Source organism: Triturus cristatus, chromosome 10, assembly GCF_964204655.1.
Source record: "Triturus cristatus chromosome 10, aTriCri1.1, whole genome shotgun sequence".
Classification (NCBI taxonomy): Eukaryota; Metazoa; Chordata; class Amphibia; order Caudata; family Salamandridae; genus Triturus; species Triturus cristatus.
This window is the reverse complement of record NC_140593.1, coordinates 535,815,984-535,840,723: the sequence shown is the minus strand read 5'-3', so window position 1 is coordinate 535,840,723 and position 24,740 is coordinate 535,815,984. Positions and strand designations below refer to the sequence as shown.

Genomic DNA, 24,740 nt, shown 5'->3' with positions numbered 1-24,740 from the left:
GTCCAACTGATGCTAAGGGGAAACCTGCCTGCAATGCCCCAGATGAAGGGTCTCTCAGCTCCTTAGGGCACTAAGGCATGCCAGAGGGAGTATGTAAGAATCTGAAGAGTTGGAGCCCCTTGCAATTCAGCACCAGTGCACTTACTTTCACCAATGTCACTAAGCACTTTGCACTGCGCTGTTTTGTAGCACCTGCTCTCTTGGTCTTTGTACATTAAAAAGATGACCGCAATTAAAAGTCTGTTCAATGTCTTACAGACGAATAACAGATTATGGCCTTTGCTTTAGAATTTTATGTTTAAAAATTCCCAGAGGGACATACAATAAGCTACATGTCAGCCTTTTTTATTTACTAAAGAGACTGACACGATTTGGTCATCAAAAAAACAGTCCCTGATTAGCAATGAGTTGGGAAAGCCTAACTAGTTAACAAGCATTAAGATTACGCATAGAAAATGCTGGAACAGTTCACAAATTCTATACAAATTTTACATACATATTTCTAATTTTGAAGCAAAGCTTACCGGCACAGAAACAAATTCATAGAACAGCAAAGAAGCATAAATAATGATGCATGCATAAAATATTATCAATTGAAAGAAAAGAAAAAAAAAAAGAAAGTGAACTAGTTCTACCCATGGAATTTCCATGGCTTAGTTTCTTACCAAACGGGGAGGATGAGTTCTCGATATGGAAAGTGCATAAATCAAGACCTACAGGACCCAAACCAGATAAAATGGGTGATTATAACAAGAGCAGAACGAAAATATTATGATAAAAGGCAATGTGCAGAGATCATCAAAATCCTCTTAGCAGTCAGAAGTCCACATGACACATTTTTATAGTAAGGAAATGGTGTGGCATGTGCACCAAATATCAATAAGAAAGCTTAATTGGTTTTATTAAGATAGTGACAACAGCAAGAAAAATCTAAATATAAAAGAGTCCTAAAGTCCTCAAAATGAAATGTTACGGGACATTAAAATAAACATTTGTCAAGTCTACAAATTGGTAAAATTCAAGAACGTCTTCAATAGAGTTTGACATCTGTTGCCACAGACAGCACTTCCATGAAATTAGTAGAAACAATTGCAAACCATTGGAGGATTTTGAAAGCATTATAGCAATTTAGGACTTTGAATTTTAAAAAAGATTGTGATGATCTATGCATCATGATAACAGTGCAGCAGCCATGATCACTTGCACGAAGCAAATCAGACTTTACAAAACATGTGCTGTATTGAAAAAAAGATTTAAATTAGAGTAAACACTAACAAAAAGTAGACTTGTTAAAACCAAATGAGAATACCAGACCAACGGTTACCATAAAAGTTTTCTGAAATATGCACCATTTTAAAATGCATACCAGATCGGGTTCCAGCCTTTACTAGATCATCAGAAAACATGCCAAGCAGGTCATCATCCGTGTTCAAAGTTTCTGATAGGTCGGAGAGTCGGTCTTGTGTGTTACCTGGGGAAAAGTAATAATTTAGCCTAATTTATTACCTTCAATGTATTTCTAATAAATAATCCGTAAGTACAAATAACAAGTGGAAGTCCAGAAGGAATATGCTACTTACCAGTATGCATCTGTTCTTGGCATGTAGAGCTGCAGATCTACACACTTTTGCATAGATCGCCATCTGGTGTTGGGCCCAGGTGTTTGCAGTTTGTTTTTCCTCTTGGAAAGTCTTTGGAAGTCACGAGGTCGGTGACTCCTCCTTTGGTTCGTATTGCTCATGGGCATTGGCGCCATCCTCAGATTGTTTTTCGCCAGCAGGGAAAGATGGAGCGTAGTAATAATAGTAAAGAAACCCATGTGTGTTGTATCTAAATAAGATAAGACTGGAACGGATACAGGTAGCCGGGGAGGTGGGTGGGCGTGTGTAGATCTGCAGCTCTTCATGCCAAGAACAGATGCATACTGGTAAGTAGCATATTCCGTTCGAGGCATATGAGCTGCAGATTACACACTTTTGCATAGACTATATAGCAGTACCCAACCCTAGCGGCGACCACCCGTATCCGTTGCAGTGGTTTGGAATAGTGTTTTTAGTACAGCCTGGCCCACACTAGCTTGTTGCTTGGTTTGCACATCTACACAGTAATGTTTTGTGAAAGTGTGCGGTGTTGACCATGTCGCTGCTTTGCAGATATCATCTAATGGTATGTTCCCTAGAAAAGCCATAGAAGCCCCTATCTTCCGTGTAGAGTGGGCTTTAGGGGGAACAGATAGCATTCGTTTTGCATTGTGGCAGCAAATCTGTATGCATTTTACAATCCACCTAGCTATCCCTGATTTAGAGATGGGGTTGCCTTTATGTGGTGGAGAGAAAGAGACAAATAGCTGTTTGGTCTTTCTGAAAGGTTGTGTTCTCTGGATATAGTAAAGTAAGGCCCTTTTAAAATCTAGTGTGTGTAGAGCCCTTTCTGCAACAGTTTGAGGTTGCGAGAAAAAAACTGGTAATTCTACCGATTGGTTTAGATGGAAGGGGGAAATTACTTTGGGTAGGAATTTTGGGTTGGTGCGGATTACAACCTTGTTCTGGTGCATTTGGAGAAAAGGTTCCTGTATAGTGAGTGCTTGTATCTCACTGATCCTTCTAAGGGAAGTGATGGCCACCAGAAAAGCTGTTTTCCATGTGAGAAATTGCAGTTCACATTTATGCAAAGGTTCGAAAGGCGGTCCCATTAGCCTTGTGAGAACTATATTTACGTTCCACACAGGTGAGGGTGGTACTCTGGGTGGAATTACTCTTTTGAGGCCTTCCATAAAGGCTTTGATGGCAGGCACCCTGAAAAGTGATAGGTGCTGTCTGTTCTGTAGGTAAGCAGCAATTGCTGCGAGGTGCAACCGAATGGATGTATATGCTAGGTTAAACCTTTGTAGATGGAGCAAGTAACATATGATGTGCTGTATAGATGCATCTAGAGGGTTGATTGTGTTGTTATGGCAGTAAACAACAAATCTTTTCCACTTTGCAGCGCAGCAGGCCCTAGTAGAAGGGCGTCTAGCTTCTCTGATAATGTTCATGCAATCAGGGGGAAGGTTAAGGTATCCAAATTCTAGGATCTCAGGAGCCAGATCGCAAGGTTGAGCTGAGCTGGGTCCGGGTGCCTGATCTCTCCATGGTTCTGGGTTAGGAGGCATGGTGAGAGGTGTAAATTTTGGTGTGGCACTACCGAGAGTTCCAGCAGCGTGGTGTACCACGGTTGTCTGGCCCATGTTGGAGCTACTAGGATGAGCGTGAGGGAGTGCTGTTGTAGCTTTCGCACCACTAATGGAATTAGTGGGAGAGGTGGAAAGGCGTATGCAAATTTGCCTGACCAGTTCATCCATATCGCATTGGCTTTGGACAATGGGTGTGGGTATCTGGCGGCGAAGCTTGGGCATTTTTTGTTTTCGTGGGTGGCGAAGAGGTCTATCTGAGGATACCCCCACTTCTGAAAGAACTTGGTGAAGAACCTGTGGGTGAAGTTACCACTCGTGGATCTGCTGCGTTTGTCTGCTGAGCAGATCTGCCATGGTGTTTTGGACTCCTGGGACATGTTGGGCTAGGAGAAAGATTTTGTGTGGAATTGCCCATCTCCATATGCTCTGTGCTAGCTGAGAGAGCTGTGGAGAGTGTGTCCCCCCCCTGTTTTTGAATGTAGTACATGGCAGTCATGTTGTCTGTGCGAATGAGGACTGCCTTGCCTGAAATCTGCGTCTGAAAGGATTTTAGGGCTAGAAAGATTGACAGTAACTCCAGATGGTTGATGTGGAGTAACTTTTGTTGCGGCGTCCATGTGCCCTGCACTGAGGTGTAACAGATGAGCTCCCCAGCCGGAGAGCGATGCGTCTGTTAGGATTATTTGTGGAACCGGGTCCAGGAACGGTCGACCTCTGGAAAGATTTGTGGTGTTCCACCACTGCAGAGAGCGATGGGTGCGACCGTCTACCAACACCAGATCTGTCAGTTGCCCCTGGGCCTGGTTCCACTGGCGTGCTAAGCACTCCTGGAGAGGACGCATCTGGAGTCTTGCATGAGGTACTATGAAAATGCAAGAGGCCATCATCCCTATTAGTTGCATAAACACTCTTGCTGGGAGAGTGTGTTGAGGTATGAATTTTTGACGCAAAGCCTGGATGCTTGCAATCCTGGCAGGATTGGGATAGGCTATGGCTTTTGAGGTGTCTATGGTGGCACCGAGGTATTGCTTTGTGTGGGATGGTATCAGCTGGGACTTTTGGTGGTTCACCGTGAAACCTAGCTGGTGAAGTAGTTGGGTTGTAGTGGCGGTGTGGTGTACACATTGGTTGTAGGACGTGGCTTTTATTAGCCAGTCATCCAAATATGGGAAGACGTGAATGTGCTGTCTTCAGAGGTGTGCCGCCACTACTGCTAGGCACTTGGTGAATACCCTTGGTGCTGTTGTGACCCCGAACGGGAGCACTGAACTGGTAGTGTTGCCGGTCCACTACAAATCTGAGGTACTTTCTGTGAGCATGGTGTACCGGAATGTGAGAGTATGCGTCTTTCAAATCCAGTGTGGTGAGAAAGTCGTTCTGGGAGAGGAGCGGAAGAACCTGTTGAAGGGTTACCATGTGAAAATGGTCCGAATGTATGTAAGTGTTTAGAGGCCTGAGATCTAAAATAGGTCGTAGAGTCTCGTCTCTTTTTGGTATCAGAAAGTACAGGGAGTAGACCCCTAAATTTTGCTAATTGGCGGGGACTTGTTCTATGGCCTGTTTTTGCAGGAGGGAGATTACCTCCTGTTTTAGTAACGTGGCATGTTCTTGTGACATTGGGCGTGGCCTGGGTGGAATGTTTGGGGGGGGTAGATGTTAATTCTAGGCAGTACCCTGAACGAATAATTTGGGTCACCCATCTGTCTGAGGGGATGGTCTCCCAGACGTGAAGGAAATTTTGTAGCCTGCCCCCGACCGGAGTGGGATGGTCTGGAGGGAGCAGGGGAAAGTCATTGGGTAGGCGGTGTGGCAGAGCGGGCGGTATTTGTTTTGCCACTGCCTTTATTGTTATTGCCTCTATAGCCGTCTCTTTGATAACCCCTTGTGAAGGTGGACTGAGGAGGGGATTTGTAGGACGTGGATGCACTATCCGAGGAGTAGCCTCTGCCCGTGCCCCGAAAGGAAGAGCGGCGAAAGGAGTGCCTAGGAGGGTGTGACTGTAGGGCTCCCATAGATTTCGCCGTATCTGTGTCTTTCTTCATCTTCTCGAGGGCCTCATCTACCTTTGGACCAAATAAATGTTGTTGATCAAATGGATGGTTTAATATGGAGGCTTGTACCTCAGGTTTAAAGCCTGAAACTCTTAGCCAAGCGTGGCGACAGAGGCGGACACTAGTGTTGATGGCCCTGGAGGCTGTGTCTGCCGCGTCTAAGGCACAGCGTATAGAGGTATTAGTTATGGTTTTCCCCTCTTGAATCAATTCATTAGCCCTATTTTTGTACTTTTCTGGGAGATGGTGCATGATGGTTTCTAGCTCATCATAATGTGCTCTGTCGTATCTGGCCAATAGCGCTTGAGTGTTGGCCATACGCCATATATTGGCAGCCTGTGACGCAGTGCGTTTTCCCGACGCGTCCAGGAGCTTGGACTCTTTGTCAGGCGGTGGTGCTTCGCCTGACGCCTGGGAATTTGATCTCTTCCTAGCCGTGGATACCACTAGGGAATCCAGTGGTGCAGGTCCTTTGATGTAGGTAGGATCTGTGGGGGCAGCTTTATATTTTTTCTCTATGCGTGGGTTTAGGACCCTAGCCCTGACTGGGTCTTTAAAAACCTCTGGCGCATGTTTAATTACCCCTTTGAGCATAGGTAGTATCGCAGTAGACCTATGTGCATTATCAAAGGTGTCTAGGAGGAAATCTTCCTCTACTGGGTCAGTATGTAGCTCTACCCTGTGATAATGTGCCGCCCTCTGAAGTAGGTGGTGAAAACCTAACGAGTCTTCTGGTGGGGATGGCCTGGATGGATAAAGGTCATCTTGTGGGACATCTGGGATGTCTGGATTGTTATAATCATCCCATGGGTCTGGGGATCCAGTAGGGGTGGGGTCTTGTGGCACATCTGCTGGGTCGTAGTATGGGTCCCCCTGATCATCATGGTCTGGAGACGGTGTCGGAGAGCGATGAGGCAGGGGTGGAGAAGGGGGCGGGGGCGGAGGTGGAGAGGGTGGAGGAGGTGGGGAAGGCACTCTGAAAGGAGAGGTAGCACAGTCCTTCCTCTTTGGAGGTGGAGGTGGAGCTGGTTTGTCCAAATGTCTCTTTTTTGAAGACAGTGCCAAATGTCCAGTTTTTGGATCCTTGGTAAGTGTCTTTTGCAAAGGATCCAGTGTGAATAGTTCTTGCGACACTGGTTGTTCGGTCGGCGCCGACGGCTTTTTAGGCTCGTCTGTGCCGTGCTTTTTTGGAACCTCCGATTTTTTGTTCGGTGCGAGACAGGCTTCGGCACGGGAGTGTCGGTGCCGATGGCCTTATGATGTTTGGTCGGCACCGAGAGGCCGGGTTTCGACACCGAGGGCTTTGGTGCGGAGCTCGGTGTGGAGATAGAGGCCGATCTCTTCTTCGGTGCCGAAGGGTGTTTTTCGGCACCGCTGGCAGGCTGGCTCGAGCCTGAGCCGCCGGAAGGCTTATTAGGCTTCTTCACCGGGCCCGAAGGTGGGGTGTTAAAAGCAATGGCTTTGGTTTTGCCTAGGGTCGGAGGCGAAGGCGTAACCGAAGCCTTTTTGGGTGTCGGCGCGGGTGTGGGAGGGGGTATAGTACTCGCGACCCTCTGCACCGGGGTGATGTCCTCCATATCTGAGTCGTCTGCTTCGGAAGCACGGACGAGGTCGTCTTCTTCGGTGTGCTGCTGTCCCGGAGCTTCGACGTCGTCCCCGAAGATGTCGACTGGAGCAGAGGTCGAGGAGTGCGCCATGTTGCGTCTGGCCCTTCGATCTCGAATAGTCTTTTTTGATCTAAAAGACTTGCAGGCGGGACAGTCTCGAGCCTCGTGTTCACGGGAGAGGCAGAGGTTGCACACCTCATGAAGATCGGTGTGGGGTAATTTGGACCTACATCGAGGGCACTTCTTGAAGGGAGTTCTTTCCATCAGCCGAGACCGGAGCCGGGATAGGCTCGAAGGCCGCCGTCGACGACTGGAATCGAAGAAGTGTCGAAGAGAAGGTGATTAAGAGGATTTGTATCTGAAGAATACCGATGAACGAGGATTTTGCGTCGATCGTTGAACTGGAAAAGTTCGGAACCGGAGCGCGAAGTATTACATCTGAGCCCGATGGCGGAGCCCGATGGCGGAACAAAACAATCTGAGGATGGAGCCAAAGCCCATGCGTAATACGAACCAAAGGAGGAGTCACCGACCTCGTGACTTCCAAAGACTTTCCAAGAGGAAAAACAAACTGCAAACATCCTGGCCCAACACCAGATGGCGATCTATGTAAAAGTGTGTAATCTGCAGCTCATATGCCTCGAACAATGGTATTAATGTATACAGATGTATGTCATGATATTGAACATTACTGCAACTGAGCACAGCACTGAACTGACTACTACATCAACCGGATTTGACTTGGGAAGATTCACTATAACAAAAATCTCAGCAATATGGACAATAGAGCAGAGTTAAGTTTAACAAAGTCAAGGTATTAGTCATAACTAACTTAAAACATGCTTTTTAAAGAGCATCACTTCACACATCTGCCATTTCTTATTGCTGCATACAAGAAAAAGGAAAAACTACTTGCCCTATAAGCATCTGTTCACAGGAACTAGTGTTGTAGATTAACATGCTCAGCATACTCCTGCCACCTAGAGTTAGGCATGGATGTTTGCAAGCAGTTTGTATTCGAAGAAATCTTTCGAGTCACAAGATGTGGTATGGTTCCTCCTCCTAGTGTATACTGTACGTGGACACCAAGTCCATGTTAAACTGCTTTTCTCACAGCGGGTGACAGTATACATGGCATAAAAAGTTATGTAAGGTGTGTGAAGCACAATGTATAGTGAAAAGAAGAAAGCAAGAGATCTGCTAAAGACAGGCTTCTGGGGAGGAGGGCAGTAGCATGAGCATGAAAATTTACAGCACTACATGCTAAAAACAGATGCTTGCAGGTAAGTCGCATTTTCTGTTTGAGGCGTGTGGCTGTAGATAGATATGCTCAGCATGGACTGTAAAGCAGTGCCCTCTGTAAGTGGTGATAGCTTGTGCATGATGCAGATGTCTGGAAGAAGGTCCCTAACAGTGTGGCTGACAATGGCCTGCTGACTGGCTAGTATGTCCACAAAAAGCTGTTTAGCAAAGATGAATGGTGCTGACCAGGTAGCTGTCTAGCAAATATCCGTATGTAGGATATTACCTAGAAAAGCTATAGTGGCTTCTTACAGGTAGAGTGTGCCCCAGGAGCTGCAGGCACAGCCCTTGTTGCTTTAAGATAGTTGCTTACACTGGACTACCCACATAGCTATGCCTGCCTTGGAGCTAGGATATCCTCTCTGAGAATTTGTAAAGGACACAGAGGTGGTCTAATTTACAGAAAGGCTTGGTTGTGTCAATGTAGTACATAAGTCTTCTTGACATTCAGTGTGTGGAGTGCTCTGTCCACAATGGAATCTGTTTTTGGGAAGAAGACTAGGCCCTCCAACATTTGGTTAAGGTGGGTAACACCACTATACAGATGATCTTTGGAATGGTGTTAAGGACAACCCTGTCCTTGTAAATCTGAATGAATGGCTCTTGTAGGGTAAGAGTGTGCAGCTCTCTTATGCGGCTAAGTAATGTAATGGCAACAAGGAAGACCCCCTTCCGGGAGTGGAACTGGTGGGAGTAGTTCAATGCGACTGGTGAGTACCACATTAAGATTCCATGCAGGGGAAGGATGGGGCATCACCCTCTTAAGGTCCTCCATGAAGGCCATTGTAGGAAGGTGGAATCTGACTGCATGGTTACCCCCACTTTTTTTCCTGGTGCTTTGCTGGTTTTTGACTTAGTCGGACTGGGATCCTGCTATTCAGGACCCCAGTCTATCTGCTTTCTCCCTAAATTGGTTGTGCATGTACTTTAGGTACACTCCAGATTGGATTCTGGGGTACCTTTACCAGTCCTTAGTATATGGTACACCCTGTACCCAGGGCATAGGTACCCCAGAGGCCTCCCAGGGACTGCAGCATGTATTGTGCCACCCCTGACAGACCATTCAAAATGGCACCACAGGTCTGCTACTGCAGCCTGTGTAAGGTGGTGCATGCACCCCTTACTTATAGGTTCACTATATCTATTCTAAATCACTACACCTATAAACCTATCAGTCACCCCTTATGGCAGGCCTTATCAATCCTGAAAGCAGGGTGCTGGGTTTTATGTGAGAGGGTGCTCCTGCATGAGCAGGGCCCCTCGGCAGCCTTCGGAACATATTTTTCGGGGTTTTCTGTGATGCAGCCAACCATATATATTTAAGTGCATTATAACCTCGTGGTAAATGCTAACTTTAAAACGGCTGCTTAGAAAAATGTCATGTTTGGTGTCAAACACCTTGGAATCATACCTCCACACCAGTAACTGGTGTGGGAGGTATGATTCCACCCTTCCAAAGGGACATACATGGGTCACCGGTCTACCCGGTACCAGCTTTCTCGACCAGGGCATTACAAAATGGATGCTGCCAGCCACAGACACGAGTCTGCCCTCCTGCTGCTGAGCCAAGCTCGAGCAGGGGAAGGCTTGACAATAGGTTTCCTGTCACAGGAAGGCGTGACCACCTCCCAGACAGGATTTAGTGTATTGGGGCTGGGTGGGTGCACTCAGAGTGTTTGAAGTCTGCACTGGGGGCACATTAGGTGTCCCTCTACATGGTCCAGTTCAAACCGGTTACAGGAGCCATTTACTCCTGCTCTGGGGCGAAACTGGACAAAGGTGTAGCCACCCCTCTGTCCTGACCCTCCCATAGGTGGGTCCCCAGTGCGTGTCCCACCCCTCCCTTGGGTATAAAGTAGGAACCCTGACTACATGACTTTAGATTTTACCTGGACTAAACTCTGCTACAGAAACCAAGTACTTTGACAATCTACACTACGCTGGATGACTGAAGAATCTCCCTTGGAGTAAAGGAGTTACTCCCCTGCAAGGCAGGCACCTTTAACGCATCTGACCGGTTTGCATCTCCCAAGCTCCTGAGGACTTCCCGAGGTCTCTGAGGTCGATCTGAACCCGAACCCCTGTGCACCGTGTACTTTTGCAGCAGCATATGCTTTTTGGCGATCACGGAGGCTGTGCTTTGAGCTACGCGTAGTCCTGACCCAGAGCAGTATTTCCACCAAAGATTTCCGGCCTACACTCCATGAGTCTTTCGTGGGCTGGTATTTCGTGATTCGGCTCGAGGTCCCTTCGCGATCCCTAGTCCGTTGGTCTGTGGGTCCCTGTGAAGGTAACTGACTTTCCTTGGGCTTTCCTGGTTGCTCCAGACGTGCCCGGACTCTCCATAGCTTGGAGAGTCCCCAGAACCTTGCTGGTCCTAACCAAAGCTCATTTCCTCTGCCCGCGTGGGTTGCTGTTGCCAAGGCTTGTTGGTGTTCAATCCGGACACTGACCCCCCAGCACTCTACATCCTTCGTGGTACAGCTCACCTCCGGACTTTGGTCATCGTCGATGTCTCCTGGTCACCGTGGCTGCAGAGTTAAGCATATCAAGAGAAAGAGTATGCAGTTCCTCAGAGAAAGGGGAGAGTAGAAGTGTGGAGAGGAGACCGTGTGGAAGAGGAATTCCTCTATTCGGAACTAGGGTCCTCACACACCCAGCAAGCTAGGTGTCATGCTTCATCATATGGACCTGCTCCTCGTCGGGCCGGCACTGCAATGCCCGACGGGCACCCTTAAAGGGGCTCTTTAGCGGAGATCTTCTGTTCCTGGTCGTATGGTGTAGTGTGTGTGAGAGGAATCTAGTGGTGTAGATGTGAATGCGTGTATGCGGTTAAAACAAGTTGGAAAGTCCAAAAATCGGATTTTATTAGGAGTGGCTCTCCACTTGATTAAAACAAAACAAAGACAGAGTGGCAGCTGGCTGACATTATGGTTCAGCTTAGCTATGCTCTTCTGTGATGGTCAACATGTTTCATGCCTGGTGGTCCTAGTGATCCGTGGCAATTCTTCAGGACCTACTGAACTGTCAACTATCTACACACTGTGGAAAGTACAATTGTTACCTGCCACACGTTTTATGGGAAACGATCTCGCCATATGTCTAAGGGGACCTAGGAAAGAAAAAAAAATTTTAGGAAGGTAACCCAAACATAGGCAGTGATTAGAAGTAAGTACTGTACAGATAGATATCACACAACAGTGCTCTCTCCCTAGACAATATGACACAATATGACACAAGGATGCGTCCATTGTCACCAAGTGTGAATAGACTTTACTATAGAGTTCGTCGATATTCTACTCAAAATGTGAATTAAAAACAATAGACATATGCTGGGTGTGTGAGGACCCTAGTTCCGAATAGAGGAATTCCTCTTCCACACGGTCTCCTCTCCACACTTCTACTCTCCCCTTTCTCTGAGGAACTGCATACTCTTTCTCTTGATATGATTAACTGGGCACGTATGCTGGACCTACTGTAAAAAAAGCCCGCCAGTCCCCCCTTTTGATAACATAGTTAATGCACGGGCTTTCCCCCGTGGGACGTTGTTCAGGATACCACACGGGGCTAATTGCACTGAGTGGACCATTTTTGTTTCAAAAGTGCCGTATACCTGACGGCCGCTTTGTGTTGACCTACCCACCATGGAGGACAACTTAGGACTCAGCTTCAATGATGAAGCTGTAGCCGATATTTTAAGAAAAACTCCCTCCCTTCTTGGGGCCGGGGGTTCCGTGGCCTCAGGGTCACAATCAGAAGACTGGACCTCACTCACAGCATTAAAAAGGGAATGGGTCAAAATCACGCTTCATGGGGCATTGATGACGGAATATCTACGGGCCAATATAGCTCCTAGTGGACTTATCATCAACGTTTTTCCAAGGTTATTTCTGGAAGACCCCACTTTCAAGAAAGAATGGTGCCTAGTCTCTTGGAAGTGCACCAGAGACCTCTTGGTTCTCATTATTAATACGGCCCAACGATTAGCAGATGCCCTATTAGCGAGAATTCAGGCAGCAGAGAGTGCACTCAAATCCACAACCCAGAACACCGCTTTCAAAGCGAAACTGGCGGAAATAAACAGTGAGATCACTGATAATAAGGAATATCTACTCAAATTAAAGATAACTAAATTACAGAAGGATATTCAGAAATTTGATAAAGAGAAGATCTATCCCTATCTGAAAGCAGATTTCCAGACAACTAAGAATAGTTATTCATCTGATGATAGTTCCGATAACTCAAGAAGGGGATCAACGAGTAGTGACTCGAGCTCAAACAGTTGGGGAGGTAATCAGCAAAAAAGGAATTTTCAATCTCCTTACCCCCATTATAATAACGCTCCTGTCTATACAGGTCCACCACAACCCCCCTTTTGGCAGTTCCCTATGTATCCGCACGGACAGCCCCAGTTCTATCCCCCCGGCAACCCCCCTTTTTTAGACAAAGGTTGGGGCAGAGGAAGAGGGCGAAAAAGAGGGGCCCCAAAGGCAGTTCAATGGCAGGATCAGGAACAATTGCCGGCGGCACCCAGGGGCAGGAACAGAGGGAAAAAGAACTAGTGGTGAATCTGTCTGATAGACCCTTGAGTCCCTTGGAACAGGCAGTCCTCGACAAGGGACTTGGATATGTGCCTACACCAAGAACAGACAGATTTAGAGATAATTGTGAAATTCATGAATTCCTCAGAAAAATACGCTTAAAGGCATTTTTTCAAGACCAAACAGTTGTTGAATCCACAGACACTGGTTTACGCAATCCATCTAGATTTACTCCCACTAACAGTATGGTCCCCCCGGAAGTACTTATATTTGAAAAAGCTGTTCTTCGTGAGCTGGGCACGATTCCTGCTAAATATACTTTCCACAACATGTCCAATGCGGAATTGTCAGCAGCGAGAACCTTAGCCAATGATAATAACATCACTATCAAACAGGATGACAAGGGGGGTGCCACTGTGATACAAAATACTACTGATTATGACCGTGAGTGTAGACGACAACTTGACAATACAAGGTATTACACTCCTATCTCTATTGATCCCACACCTAGACTTACCACCAAGATCGCCACTATCACCTTTGAGGCAGAAAGCAATGGGTGGATCAGTAGAAAGGAAGCTGAATTTCTCAGTACAAAGGACCCTAAGATCCCATACTTTTACACGCTGCCCAAAATACATAAGGGCACAACACCGGTCCCAGGGCGCCCCATTGTATCTGGTATAGGTTCACTTTTGGAACCTCTGTCCAGATTTGTTGACCATTTCTTACAACCTCTGGTCAAAAAAACTCCTTCCTATATCCGTGATACTACGGATATCCTAGGATCACACAGAGGTTATATAGGAGATACACGACACAAGCAACATTGACCTATTGGTAACACTGGACGTGGAGGCATTATATACTAATATCCCCCAGCGTGCCACTCTGACGGCAATTGAGAGTGTCCTTATGAGAGAGGAATGGATCTCACCTACCCCCATTTCCTTCGTTATGGAATGCGCCACACTGGCTCTAACGGAGAATTATTTTGAATACCAATCGCAGGGCACTTCGATGGGGAGCACCTTTGCCCCTAGTGTGGCCTGCATCTACATGGCCACCTTCGAGGAAGAAGTTATTAGACACCCCAGCAACCCTTACATCAACAACTTAACCTTGTGGAGGCGCTTCATAGATGATATTTTAATCTTCTGGAAGGGGGACCAGCAAACGTGTCTAGCCTTCTGCGAATGGATTAACGCACAGAATCTATTTCTGAAATTCACACATACCATTTCTGACTCCTATGTGCCCTTCTTGGATCTCAAGGTTACACTAGATGACACAGGCCTTAGCACTACACTATACAAGAAACCTACAGACAGGAATAGCTTGCTTCTATACAGCAGCCATCATCCTAGGGCCCTCAAGGACAATTTGCCCTTCGGGCAGTTCCTCCGTATCAGGAGGAACTGTTCTTCCACTAATGATTACTTAACTGAAGCCCACCAATTGAGTTCCAACCTTAGACAAAGAGGTTATCCTGAACGTCAGGTAAAAAACTCACTTAAGAGGGCACGCAATAATCCACGAGAGACCCTACTACAACCCAATAATAGGGAAAAGTCAGAGACATTGACCTGTGTCACATCCTTCACTCCTGACTCTACATGCATAAAAGGCATAATCAAGAAACATTGGGGGATTCTTACTGCGGGTGATCTCACTATCCCGCCCCCACGTTTTGCCTTTAAACGCACTCAAAATTTGAAGGATATCCTCATTAACACAAGACCTAGACAAACTAACCACCAGGACCAAAGCACCCTCTGGGGTCTCCCCCCAGTGAAAGGACACTACCCTTGTGGGTCGTGTGCTGTGTGCTATCAAACTGCAGTGATTAAAGATGTGGTTTTTTTCAGACTCCTTCACTTGGAAGATTCAGAGACATACCAATTGTAACACCACTCATTGTATCTACTTAATCACCTGCCCATGTGAAAAGAGATATGTAGGCATGACCATGAGACCAGTAAAGATACGCATAACAGAACACAAGAGTAATGTGAGATGCCAGAAAATAACCACCAAACTCTACACTCACTGCAAAGAGACTAACCACAAACCAGACTCCCTTAGATGGCTGGTACTTGAGACTCACCCTAGGATCACACAGAAAGCTTTGTTCAAGATCGAACAGCGATGGGTGCATCGTCTGAAGACAGACCTAGAAGGCTTGAATGACCAAATCCCATGGGCAGTACTCACGGACAGATAATATAGGTTTTCTCTTACATTGCTACTCCGTTAACTGTTCCAGTGTCCTTTACGGAGTAGACTAACCATGTTTGCACACTACCCTGGGTTCCTTTCCCCCTTTGTAGTTGAGCGTAATTTCTGCTTTTGTTACCCTGTGGACACTTGATAGGTTCACTTATCGATATGATTGTTATCCATCATTTACATTATATATTCTTGTAGATTTTAGTGATCACGTTTACCCACCATGACTGTGATCTCGGTCCTTCCCTGTCCTGTGGGTATATTTCCACTCACTCCAAGATGGCCGCCGCCATAAAATACTCATTCTATGGATACAGCCTCACGTACCATGTTCTGACACACACTTCCGGGTAGTCGGCCCACCTCTTTGATAGCGGCTGGTGTGTCTACATGGTAACTGAGATATCACACTTGACCTTCCAGGATTGTGAATTCCTCCCTTCCACTTAGCGGGTTTTTACTCTACTAATCAATGAGAATTGGTTATTATACGTTCAATAACCACATCCCAAGATGGCCGCCGCTTTCGACATTCCCTTTCATAGATCCAGCTTCACGTTCTGGCATAGCGCACTTCCGGGTAGTCTGCCCGCCCCCAACACACCAACTTGTATATCTACTAGGTATCCTGCCGGGAACAATTCCTCCCGGGTCGAGTGGCGCGAGGGTAGGTTGACGGCCCATTCTGGTAGCAACCTTCAAGTAAGTGTTACCGCAGTGTTGCAGTGTTCCCGTTTGTCAGTGATGGGTCATGAGTGGTTTGAATGCTTACCCGTGATTCACGGGGTGGCGGTTACGAGTGGATGGAATCCCGCTGTTGGACTTACGAGTGATGACTGAGACGCAGTGGTTCCAGTTCTCCTATATAGGCTTTAACACTCGACGTTGTCAGTGCATTGCAACAGCTGTATACCAGACAGACATTTGGCGCACTATGCTTGACTCTCCGAGGGGTTACGGGGCACCCCATGGCTCACGTCGTTATTCTCCCCACACTGGGTCCTCGGGATACCTCTGCGATAGACCGGGCCTGCCCCGGACTTCACCCGGATTGCTGGCTACTGCGTTGCGGTGCTTTTACTCTGTTCTATGGCTACGCATCTCTGGCTGGTTGACACCTTATCTTGGCTGGCGATTGCCATCCATGCGCCTCATGTGTGACTCCATATAAGTTTCCTTCGTGGTGCTTCCTTGTTACTCAACAATCCCTTCTGTATCATGGCTCGCATTACTTCAGCTCATATGACGGGATCGCACACGGGCGATATTGTTTTACGTGTGCTGACACTGCCTGTCGGGCCAGTTGCCCTCCATGCTTTGCTCTGTTTTCCACTTAACATTTTGTCTCTCATTAGGACACCAGAATCTTGGTGTCCCGGTGGCGCCACGGACACGGACAGGAGCAGGGATACACACCACAATAGGGGAGTGGCCTGTAACTCCTTAATGTAGACACTTGTTTTTCACATTACTTCCTCATAGGGAATACCGCACTTCCAGTCTTCTGTTTTAATGATGCTTGTTTTTAATTCACATTTTGAGTAGAATATCGACGAACTCTATAGTAAAGTCTATTCGCACTTGGTGACAATGGACGCATCCTTGTGTCATATTGTCTAGGGAGAGAGCACTGTTGTGTGATATCTATCTGTACAGTACTTACTTCTAATCACTGCCTATGTTTGGGTTACCTTCCTAAAAAAAAATTGTCTTTCCTAGGTACCCTTAGACATATGGCGAGATCGTTTCCCATAAAACGTGTGGCAGGTAACAATTGTACTTTCCACAGTGTGTAGATAGTTGACAGTTCAGTAGGTCCTGAACAATTACCACGGATCACTAGGACCACCAGGCATGAAACATGTTGACCATCACAGAAGAGCATAGCTAAGCTGAACCATAATGTCAGCCAGCTGCCACTCTGTCTTTGTTTTGTTTTAATCAAGTGGAGAGCCACTCCTAATAAAATCCGATTTTTGGACTTTCCAACTTGTTTTAACCGCATACACGCATTCACATCTACACCACTAGATTCCTCTCACACACACTACACCATACGGCCAGGAACAGAAGACCTCCGCTAAAGAGCCCCTTTAAAGGTGCCCGTCGGGCATTGCAGCGCCGGCCCGACGAGGAGCAGGTCCATATGATGAAGCATGACACCTAGCTTGCTGGGTGTGTGAGGACCCTAGTTCCGAATAGAGGAATTCCTCTTCCACACGGTCTCCTCTCCACACTTCTACTCTCCCCTTTCTCTGAGGAACTGCATACTCTTTCTCTTGATATGATTAACTGGGCACGTAGGCTGGACCTCCTGTAAAAAAAGCCCGCCAGTCCCCCCTTTTGATAACATGCAGAGTTAAGCATCCAATCTTCTCACTTGAAGCACCCGACATCAGTGGGCATATGTCTATCATGCCCCTGGTCATTCTGAAGTGACCCAGACTCTGTCCCCTCCGCTTTCAGGTTCTTCTCACCTTGGATCCAGGCTTGGATTCCACCAGACACTTTTCATCTTCCTCGCAGCAGCACTTCTTCGCAGCACACCATTGAAAACGACGAGGGTTTGAGACACCACTTGACCCCTATGCACCGGGCTCCTCTGGGATAGGTAACACGGGTAGCTCGGTACTCACAAGGGTGCTGGCCTTAGAACCTTCTATGTTCCAATGGGTTTGCTTGAAGTCCTCTCCGAAGTGTCCTTAAACTGTAATTTTCCAACCGTGACTTTCCCATAGGGTTGTACGGAGGTCACGCCTGTGTTCACACATGCACCAGTCCTCCGTGGGTCCCCTGTGTCACTACTTTGGGTGGCTCCTTGGGCTCCCAGCGATTCTACTTGCTCTAGGCACTGTGTCTAGTTAAGTCGTGGTTGTTATACCACTTTCTTAGTATATGGTTCGGTCTCCCCCTGGAGCCCACTGTGTATTGTGCTATTTACTGTTAATCTATTGATTTAATATTGTGTGCATTGTGCTCTAATCTCATAAAGAGGTTAGTAGAGAGTGTTTAGTAATAAATACATATATTTCATATATCTCGTGTGGTTCTCCTTTCATTTGGTCATTCAGGAGGTTCTGATCTGGTAAAACAAGTTGCTTTACATTGCTTCGAGACTTAGCCTGAAGGCAGCTCTCCACAGCTACCACTAGGATAGCTTTCTATAAAGGTTGTCTTAAAACTAATCATCAATAAGGGTTGTTTGGACTGGTACAAGGTGCCCACTTTAATTAGTGGACAGAATATACCAGGCCAACTTCTCACAGCCATGACAATGGGAATTCTGAAAAGGTAAGAGCGTTCTCTGTTCTGCATGTAGGCTGTGATTGCGGCTAAATATAGGCAATTGGTGTAAGCAAGGCCAGCTTTCCGCAAGTGCAAATGGTAGGCAATGATATCCTGGACAGTAGTCCATAGCGAGTACAGGCTTTTGGACAAGCAATGGTGAATGAATAGTTTACATTTTGCTGCGAAGCAGGCCTGTATTTTGGGCAGATTTTTTTTTTTTTTAAGGTGGACATACATTCCTGAGGAAAGTTGAGGTGCCCAGAGTTGTAGGACTTCAGGTGCCGCAGGCGTGAGCTGACTGGGGTCTGGATGCTCGACAGGGTCCTGTGTGAGTGAGACGGTCCAGCTTGAGGGGGAGCCTTTCACTGGGTTGAGGGATATCTGCAGGAAGGTGAAGTACCAGGGCTGATTTGTTCGCCCCCCAAAGATGTTCCACCAGGAGGTGAATCTTGTGGCAGAGTGCCCAATGCCAAATATCATGGGTTAAGTGGAAAAGCTGAGGAGAGAGTGTACCTCTCTGCTTCTGAAGTTATTACATGGTGGTCATGTTGTCTATTCTGATAAAGACTACCTTGTCCTGAATGACCTTTAGAAAAGCCTAAGTGAATGGCTCACAGTTCCAAGTAATTGATGTGGTGCCACATTCCCTGACCTGTGATGTCACTGAGATGCATGCCCCATCCTGTGAGAATGCGGTCTGTGCTGTGGTAATGTTCACCCATGTAGTCGAGTCTGCAAAAAGCCTGCCTTGCAACAAATTGTTGTTGTTCCACCATTGCAGAGGAGTGCCCTTTGGACTGTACGAATAGTTGATCTTTTCTGTGACCCTCCACATGAGACCACTGAACTGTGAGGCACTCTTGAAGGAGATACATGAGAGGCCTCACGCAAGGGACAATAGCAATGTAGGAAGCCATCATTCCTAGAAGCGCATGACCGTCTGTACTGTGACTTGACAATTGGGCTGAAAAAGAGGAAGCAGATGCCGAATGGCTAGGACTAATGTTGGTTTGAATAGGCTTTGCGTTGGACCACGTCCAGTACTCACCACAGAAAGGTTTGGATTTGAAACAATTGCAGGTGGGACTTGGTTGCGTTTATGGTTAACCCCAAGGCTGTGGAGCTGTGTCACTGCTGTTCAAGTGTGTGCCAGACACTGTAGTCATCACTGCAATCATTGAGGTAGGGAAGGGCTTGAATGCCTTCCCTCCACAAATGCATGCCCACCACTTCTGGGCACTTCATAGATACCCCTGGAGCTGAAAACCCCCGAAATGAAGGATTTTGAACAACTCCTAGTGTTGTCTATGTATTCCAAAGCGAAGGTGCCGTAGGGTGAGCAGAGTGAATAGGGTTGTGGAAAGAGATGTCCATGAGATGGAGCGCCATCATGAAGTTGCCCTGTTGAAGGTGGGGGGGAGCAGTCCTGCAGGTTTGTCATGCAAAAATGTTCTGATAGAATATACTGGTTGAGGGGGTCTAAGATCGAGGATGGGTCTGAGGGAGCCATCCAATTGAGGATTTAGAAAGTAGAGAAACTGCAAATGCCACCTCTTTGATATTACAGGTCACCCTCTCTATAGTACCCTTCCTTGGGATTGCCTGTACTTCCTTCTGAAGGATGAAGAGGTGTTCTTTGCCGAGTGTGTGTATCCAGGGTAGGATGTTGGGGAGGGGTTACAGGCAATAACCATGCAGGACTATGGCTAGGACCCACATGATGTGCTTTCCCCCCCAGCAAGAGAGAAACTCTTCTATCCTCCCCACGACAAATGATGTTTAGGAGGAAGATACAGGACAAGTCACTGCTTGGAGGTTGCAACTGCCTTGCTGGAACAACCCTTCTCCCGACCTCTGCTGTTACCACTGTTGGAATCACTATAGTACCCTCTGCAGACAAGGCTACTGCTGCGTCCGCTTGGGTGAGTTGGTCTTAGATCACCCTCTGGGCAGGTGTTCTCGAAATCAGACACTGTACTGAAAAAGCAATCCCATGGACTTTGCCGTCTCAGTTTCTCCTCTTGTTTTTTTAGGTCTCGGCTCTAGACAGCGCGCTTGCGCTGTCTCGAACCGAGACCTGGTGTTACTACTGTTGTGGGCTTCAACCCACCCACAGCTTTCTCATTGGTTTGCACCAGTCACTGCATTTGTCTTCCTCCCGATTTGCAAAGGCATGCATACGCCACGGCTTTTCCGAAGTTTAGCCATTCCCCAGCGATCGTCCTCACTTCTTTTTAACAATATGCACAGCCATTTTTAGGTCTCAGCTGGCGTGGGCTGCGCATATGCGCAGTCTCGCTGGCGAGATCTATTGATAATGAGCTAATTCTGTAAAGGGCTTCAAGCCCCGCCCCTCGTTCCCATTGTCGGCATCACCGTTTATGCTAAACGGTGGCCAGCCATTGGGAAAGAGCTCTTTGTGACGTTCACTTTTGGCTTTTTGACCCGTCCCACTTGGACGGGCTCGTCTGCCATCAGTGCGACGCAAAAGGTTTCTTATCTTTATGGGGTCATGTGTTCAAAACACATGGCCCCATAAAGACCAGAGATCCCCATTCGAGCGCTTGTTTTAGTCTGACAATTGGAATGGAAAAGTTCTTGTCTCATCGTTCACAGTCCCTGCCGGCAAGTCATGGGTTAAGCGAGTCTGCAGAAATGCCCTTGGATTCCTGTCTCTGGACATCTTATCTTGTCGCAGACTGCATTAGCTAGAGGGAGACGCTCGGTACGACCTACGGTGATTAGGGTGTGTGGGAGACGGGTATTGTGTCTACAGTCGTGTGCGTATCTGTGTGTGTTGTGGGCGCTAAAGGAAGGGGCGAGGTCAGTGCAAGTTAATGGGGGTGACTGCCGTCCCACTTTTATATTTGTTTACAGATTGCATCACTACCCGTGGGTTTCAAAGCGAAATGAGAATACAGCTCCCTCTGAGCTTGAAACAAGCAAGCCTTTATAAAGGACAACAGGTTTGGACATAGGCGCAGGCCATCCGGGACCTCTGTCCATATAATAGTAGCTTTGTGGGTGTAGCGCCAGCTTCCAGGTCGAGTGTTTTATTTTGTTCAAGGAAGAGCTTGTCACTTGATCTCGGGGACCGCGGCTGCTAAAATTGCTTCCTGGTTTTCACTCTACTAGGTTGGAAGACGTTTGCATCCCTATACTTGGGTAGTGTCTGACCCCTGAGTTCATAAAGTTGCCATACCTCATCTGCTCGAATCCTATAATATTTAATTGGCACTTTTTTTAGTCTGACAATTGGAATGGAAAAGTTCTTGTCCCATCGTTCACAGTCCGTGTCGGCAAGTCATGGGTTAAGCGAGTCTGCAAAAATGCGCTTGGATTCCTGTCTCTGGACATCCTATCTTGTCACAGACTGCATTTCCTGGAGGGAGACGCTCGGTACGACCCACAGTGATTAGGGTGTGTGGGAGACAGGTATTGTGTGTACAGTTGTGTGCGTATCTGTGTGTGTTGTGGGCGCTAAAGGAAGGGGCGAGGTCAGTGCCAGTTGATGGGGGTGACTGCTGGGGACTGCATGAGAAATCTGCACATGCTGTGAGATACTCTCCTGCGGGCTGTTTTAGTAGTAGGAACAGTCTGGTCATGGTTGTATGAGCTTGCTGTCTAGATAACACAGTTATGTGTAAAATGAAGTTACTGTGGTGCGTTGGGACAGCCTTTCTTCCTGGTATTCACCCACTTGATATATGTTCAGTTCTTTCGCCTATTTTTATTTGGGGGAGAGGGGTGGAGAATAATTAGTGTGAGTCAGAGTGTTTGAAAGAGTAGATTGAAAAAAGGCCTTCAGGATGTCAAGAGCAGTTCTACTACACTCAAGTGTACATTTCTTGAAATGTTACCAAAGAAGTTGCATAAAATGACATTAAAGCATGTTTGTATCGTGTAAATGAATTAGCCTGTGGTTAATGTGTTTTTATGGTCTGGGGTACCTGTTTGTGGAGGAAAAATTACAATGTCTGTAATGGTGGGCAATGGGTATAGTACGTTGCATTTGTAATGTGCGCAGTACGACCTACGGTGATTAGGGTGTGTGGGAGACCAGTATTGTGTAGTCGTGTGCATATCTGTGTGTGTTGTGAGCGCTAAAGGAAGGGGCAAGGTCAGTGACAGTTGATGGGGGTGACTGCCGTCCCACTTTTATATTTTTTTTACAGATTGCATCACTACCCATGGGTTTCAAAGCGAAATGAGAATACAGCTACGTCTGAGCTTGAAACAAGCAAGCCTTTATAAAGGACAACAGGTTTGGACATAGACGAAGGCCATCCGGGACCTCTGTCCACATAATAGTAGCTTTGTGGGTGTAGCGCCAGCTCCCAGCTCGAGTGTTTTATTTTGTTCAAGGAAGAGCTTGTCACTTGATCTCGGGGTTCTGGCCAGAGGCAGGGTCTGTAAGCGGTCTTTCAGATGTTCTGGGCACACACCATGTACCACATTGTGAACGATGATGAGAGACTTAAACCAAGTTCCATATTCCACCAGCTGCTCTCTGGGTGATGGAGACATGGTTAGTGGCTGTGTAGTATCGCCCTGTCTACAGAGTTCCTTAAGGCCTACTGTCTTTTAAAATTATTTTAGAGGTCACTGCGTATAGGGCATTGCAATACAGTAACATTTTGGTGCCAGTGATGGCATAGTGGTTCTATTGTTGCTTACTGAGCAGAGGGGTCATTGGTCTCATTAATTTCAGCTGCTAGCAAATGGACGATATCACTCAATGAATACGGCTATCCAGAAACACTTTACGTACCAGATGCCCAGTGTCTTGGCCTTGTACTTTAGTCTAACCTACCATGAGAGTATGCTGGTTTAATTTGCTTATATGACCGTGAGTTCAGAACCAGAAACGTGTTTCTTTTTGTTGCGCTGAGACCATTGGTGTCGATGTATTTCTGAATGATTCTAAACACTTAAACCACCTGGCCTTTGGCTTTGCAGTCTGCTTCTGGTAGATTGAACACCACTTCGATGTAAGCTGCGTTGTTGTGAAATTTGGTAAGTCAGCAAGTGCTAATGAAGAGTTTAATATATATGTTTAAAAGGAGGTGTAACAAACAAGACCCCAGTGGCATCTCACTGAATAGCATTTCTTGAGCAGATGACACTTCCCTTATCCAGATGCAAGTTTTCCTTTCTTTCAGAAAGGTGAAACACATATTCTGTCTCTGCCACCCCACCACGCCTCTTCATTTTTGGCTCCATGTGTTGCTGTTGAGTGGGTCGAAAACTCCCATGACCAAGAGAGCAGTGTTTCCATTGTCCAGTATCTCTGTCTACACATTGGTTAAGGTTGGCACTGTGTGTCTACTGAGTCTAAAGCTTGACTGCCACGTCCTAACAAAGTTACCTGCTTCAGTGTTCTCCTGCAGCTACAGGCCGACCACTTCTTCATAAAATTTCAAGAGAAAAGCGCTAGTAGTTTATTGGCCTGTAATTTAAGGATCATTTTCATCCAGTCTGTTTATTCAAGAATGGAGTATTATCCTGGTTTGAAGTGATTTGTTTACCTGGAAGATTATAGTCTCGACAAGGGCATTTGTACTTGCCTTAACAGTTTTGGATAGCAAGGGTCCCCAGAACATACCATAGAATCAACTTTGTTAACAATGGTGACACTCACTATTCGTACTTCGCTTGAATCTAAGTCTACTGTAACTGTGTAAGGTGCTTCATCCCATATTTTAACCTACTGGAGAACTGATGGAATCTCTCCTTTCTTCAGAAGCCTTGCGGATGTTAGAGATTTGATTAGAAGAGTCATTCTGAATGGCCATTTACCGCAATGTGGATGCTTTACCCGTGGTCATTGCAACTCTAGCCTATGCGTAGCCTTCAGGGGTTAAATGCTTTTTTGTTTTTATTTGTGTTCTATTTTCAGACTGGCGCCATGTTTTTTTTTGTTTTGTGTTTTTTAGTGGATGACATTTTCTTCCATTTTCTCCTTTTGCCTTTTTCACTTATAATTTGTCAGGCTACTATTAAAGTTTCTTGGCTCCTATGCCGCTCTGGTGTTCAAATTCCCGATGCCTCTTGCGCTACCTGTTTCGATGGATGCCACTATATCCACCATTGCATCTTAGTGAGGTTGTATTGTACTACAGCTTCTGTCAAGAGCAAGAAGGGAAAAGGGAGAGCAGCAAGAACAAGCAAAATGCAATAGGTCTCACCTTTGATTAACTTAAAACCATTTTCTTTGCTAATAGTATTATATAGCAAAGAAAATGGCTTTAACTTAATGAAAAGCGAGACCTATTGCATTTTTAATGATTGTTGTATTGTTTCTGCACTACTGTTTTTTTTTGGGGGGGGGAGGGCGTTTCCAAAGTGCGTGGGGCGTTTTTAGTTTGCCTCAAAGAGTTAGGTTTTTTTTTCCTGCTGGTGTGTTTACTTGTAATTGCTCGGGCTTTGGGGAGGCGAGGCTGGCTGAAGTGTTGTAATTAATAAGGGCCAAGCCTTGAGCAGGGCTTTCCTGTAGACTTTGCCACCCCACTAATAACTGTGTGTCTCCAGACCTGCGGAAAACCAGGTG

At 46.6% G+C, this 24,740-nt stretch overlaps 1 protein-coding gene across 9 annotated transcripts in view; it reads right to left on the bottom strand.

Moving 5' to 3' along the window:
- The window catches only part of KMT2C (lysine methyltransferase 2C), a 1,736,691-nt gene that overhangs the window by 902,555 nt on the left and 809,396 nt on the right, over positions 1 to 24,740 (bottom strand). For 7 of the 9 annotated variants that reach the window (XM_085632007.1, XM_085632004.1, XM_085632008.1 and 4 more), the window contains exons 27-28: positions 1,367 to 1,471; positions 666 to 713 (exon numbers count right to left, since the gene is read on the bottom strand). In XM_085632007.1, the coding sequence (XP_085488133.1) occupies positions 666 to 713; positions 1,367 to 1,471 (153 nt within the window). The remainder of the gene's footprint in view (positions 1 to 665; positions 714 to 1,366; positions 1,472 to 24,740) is intronic. The other 2 variants (XM_085632012.1, XM_085632010.1) reach the window with 1 other exon arrangement.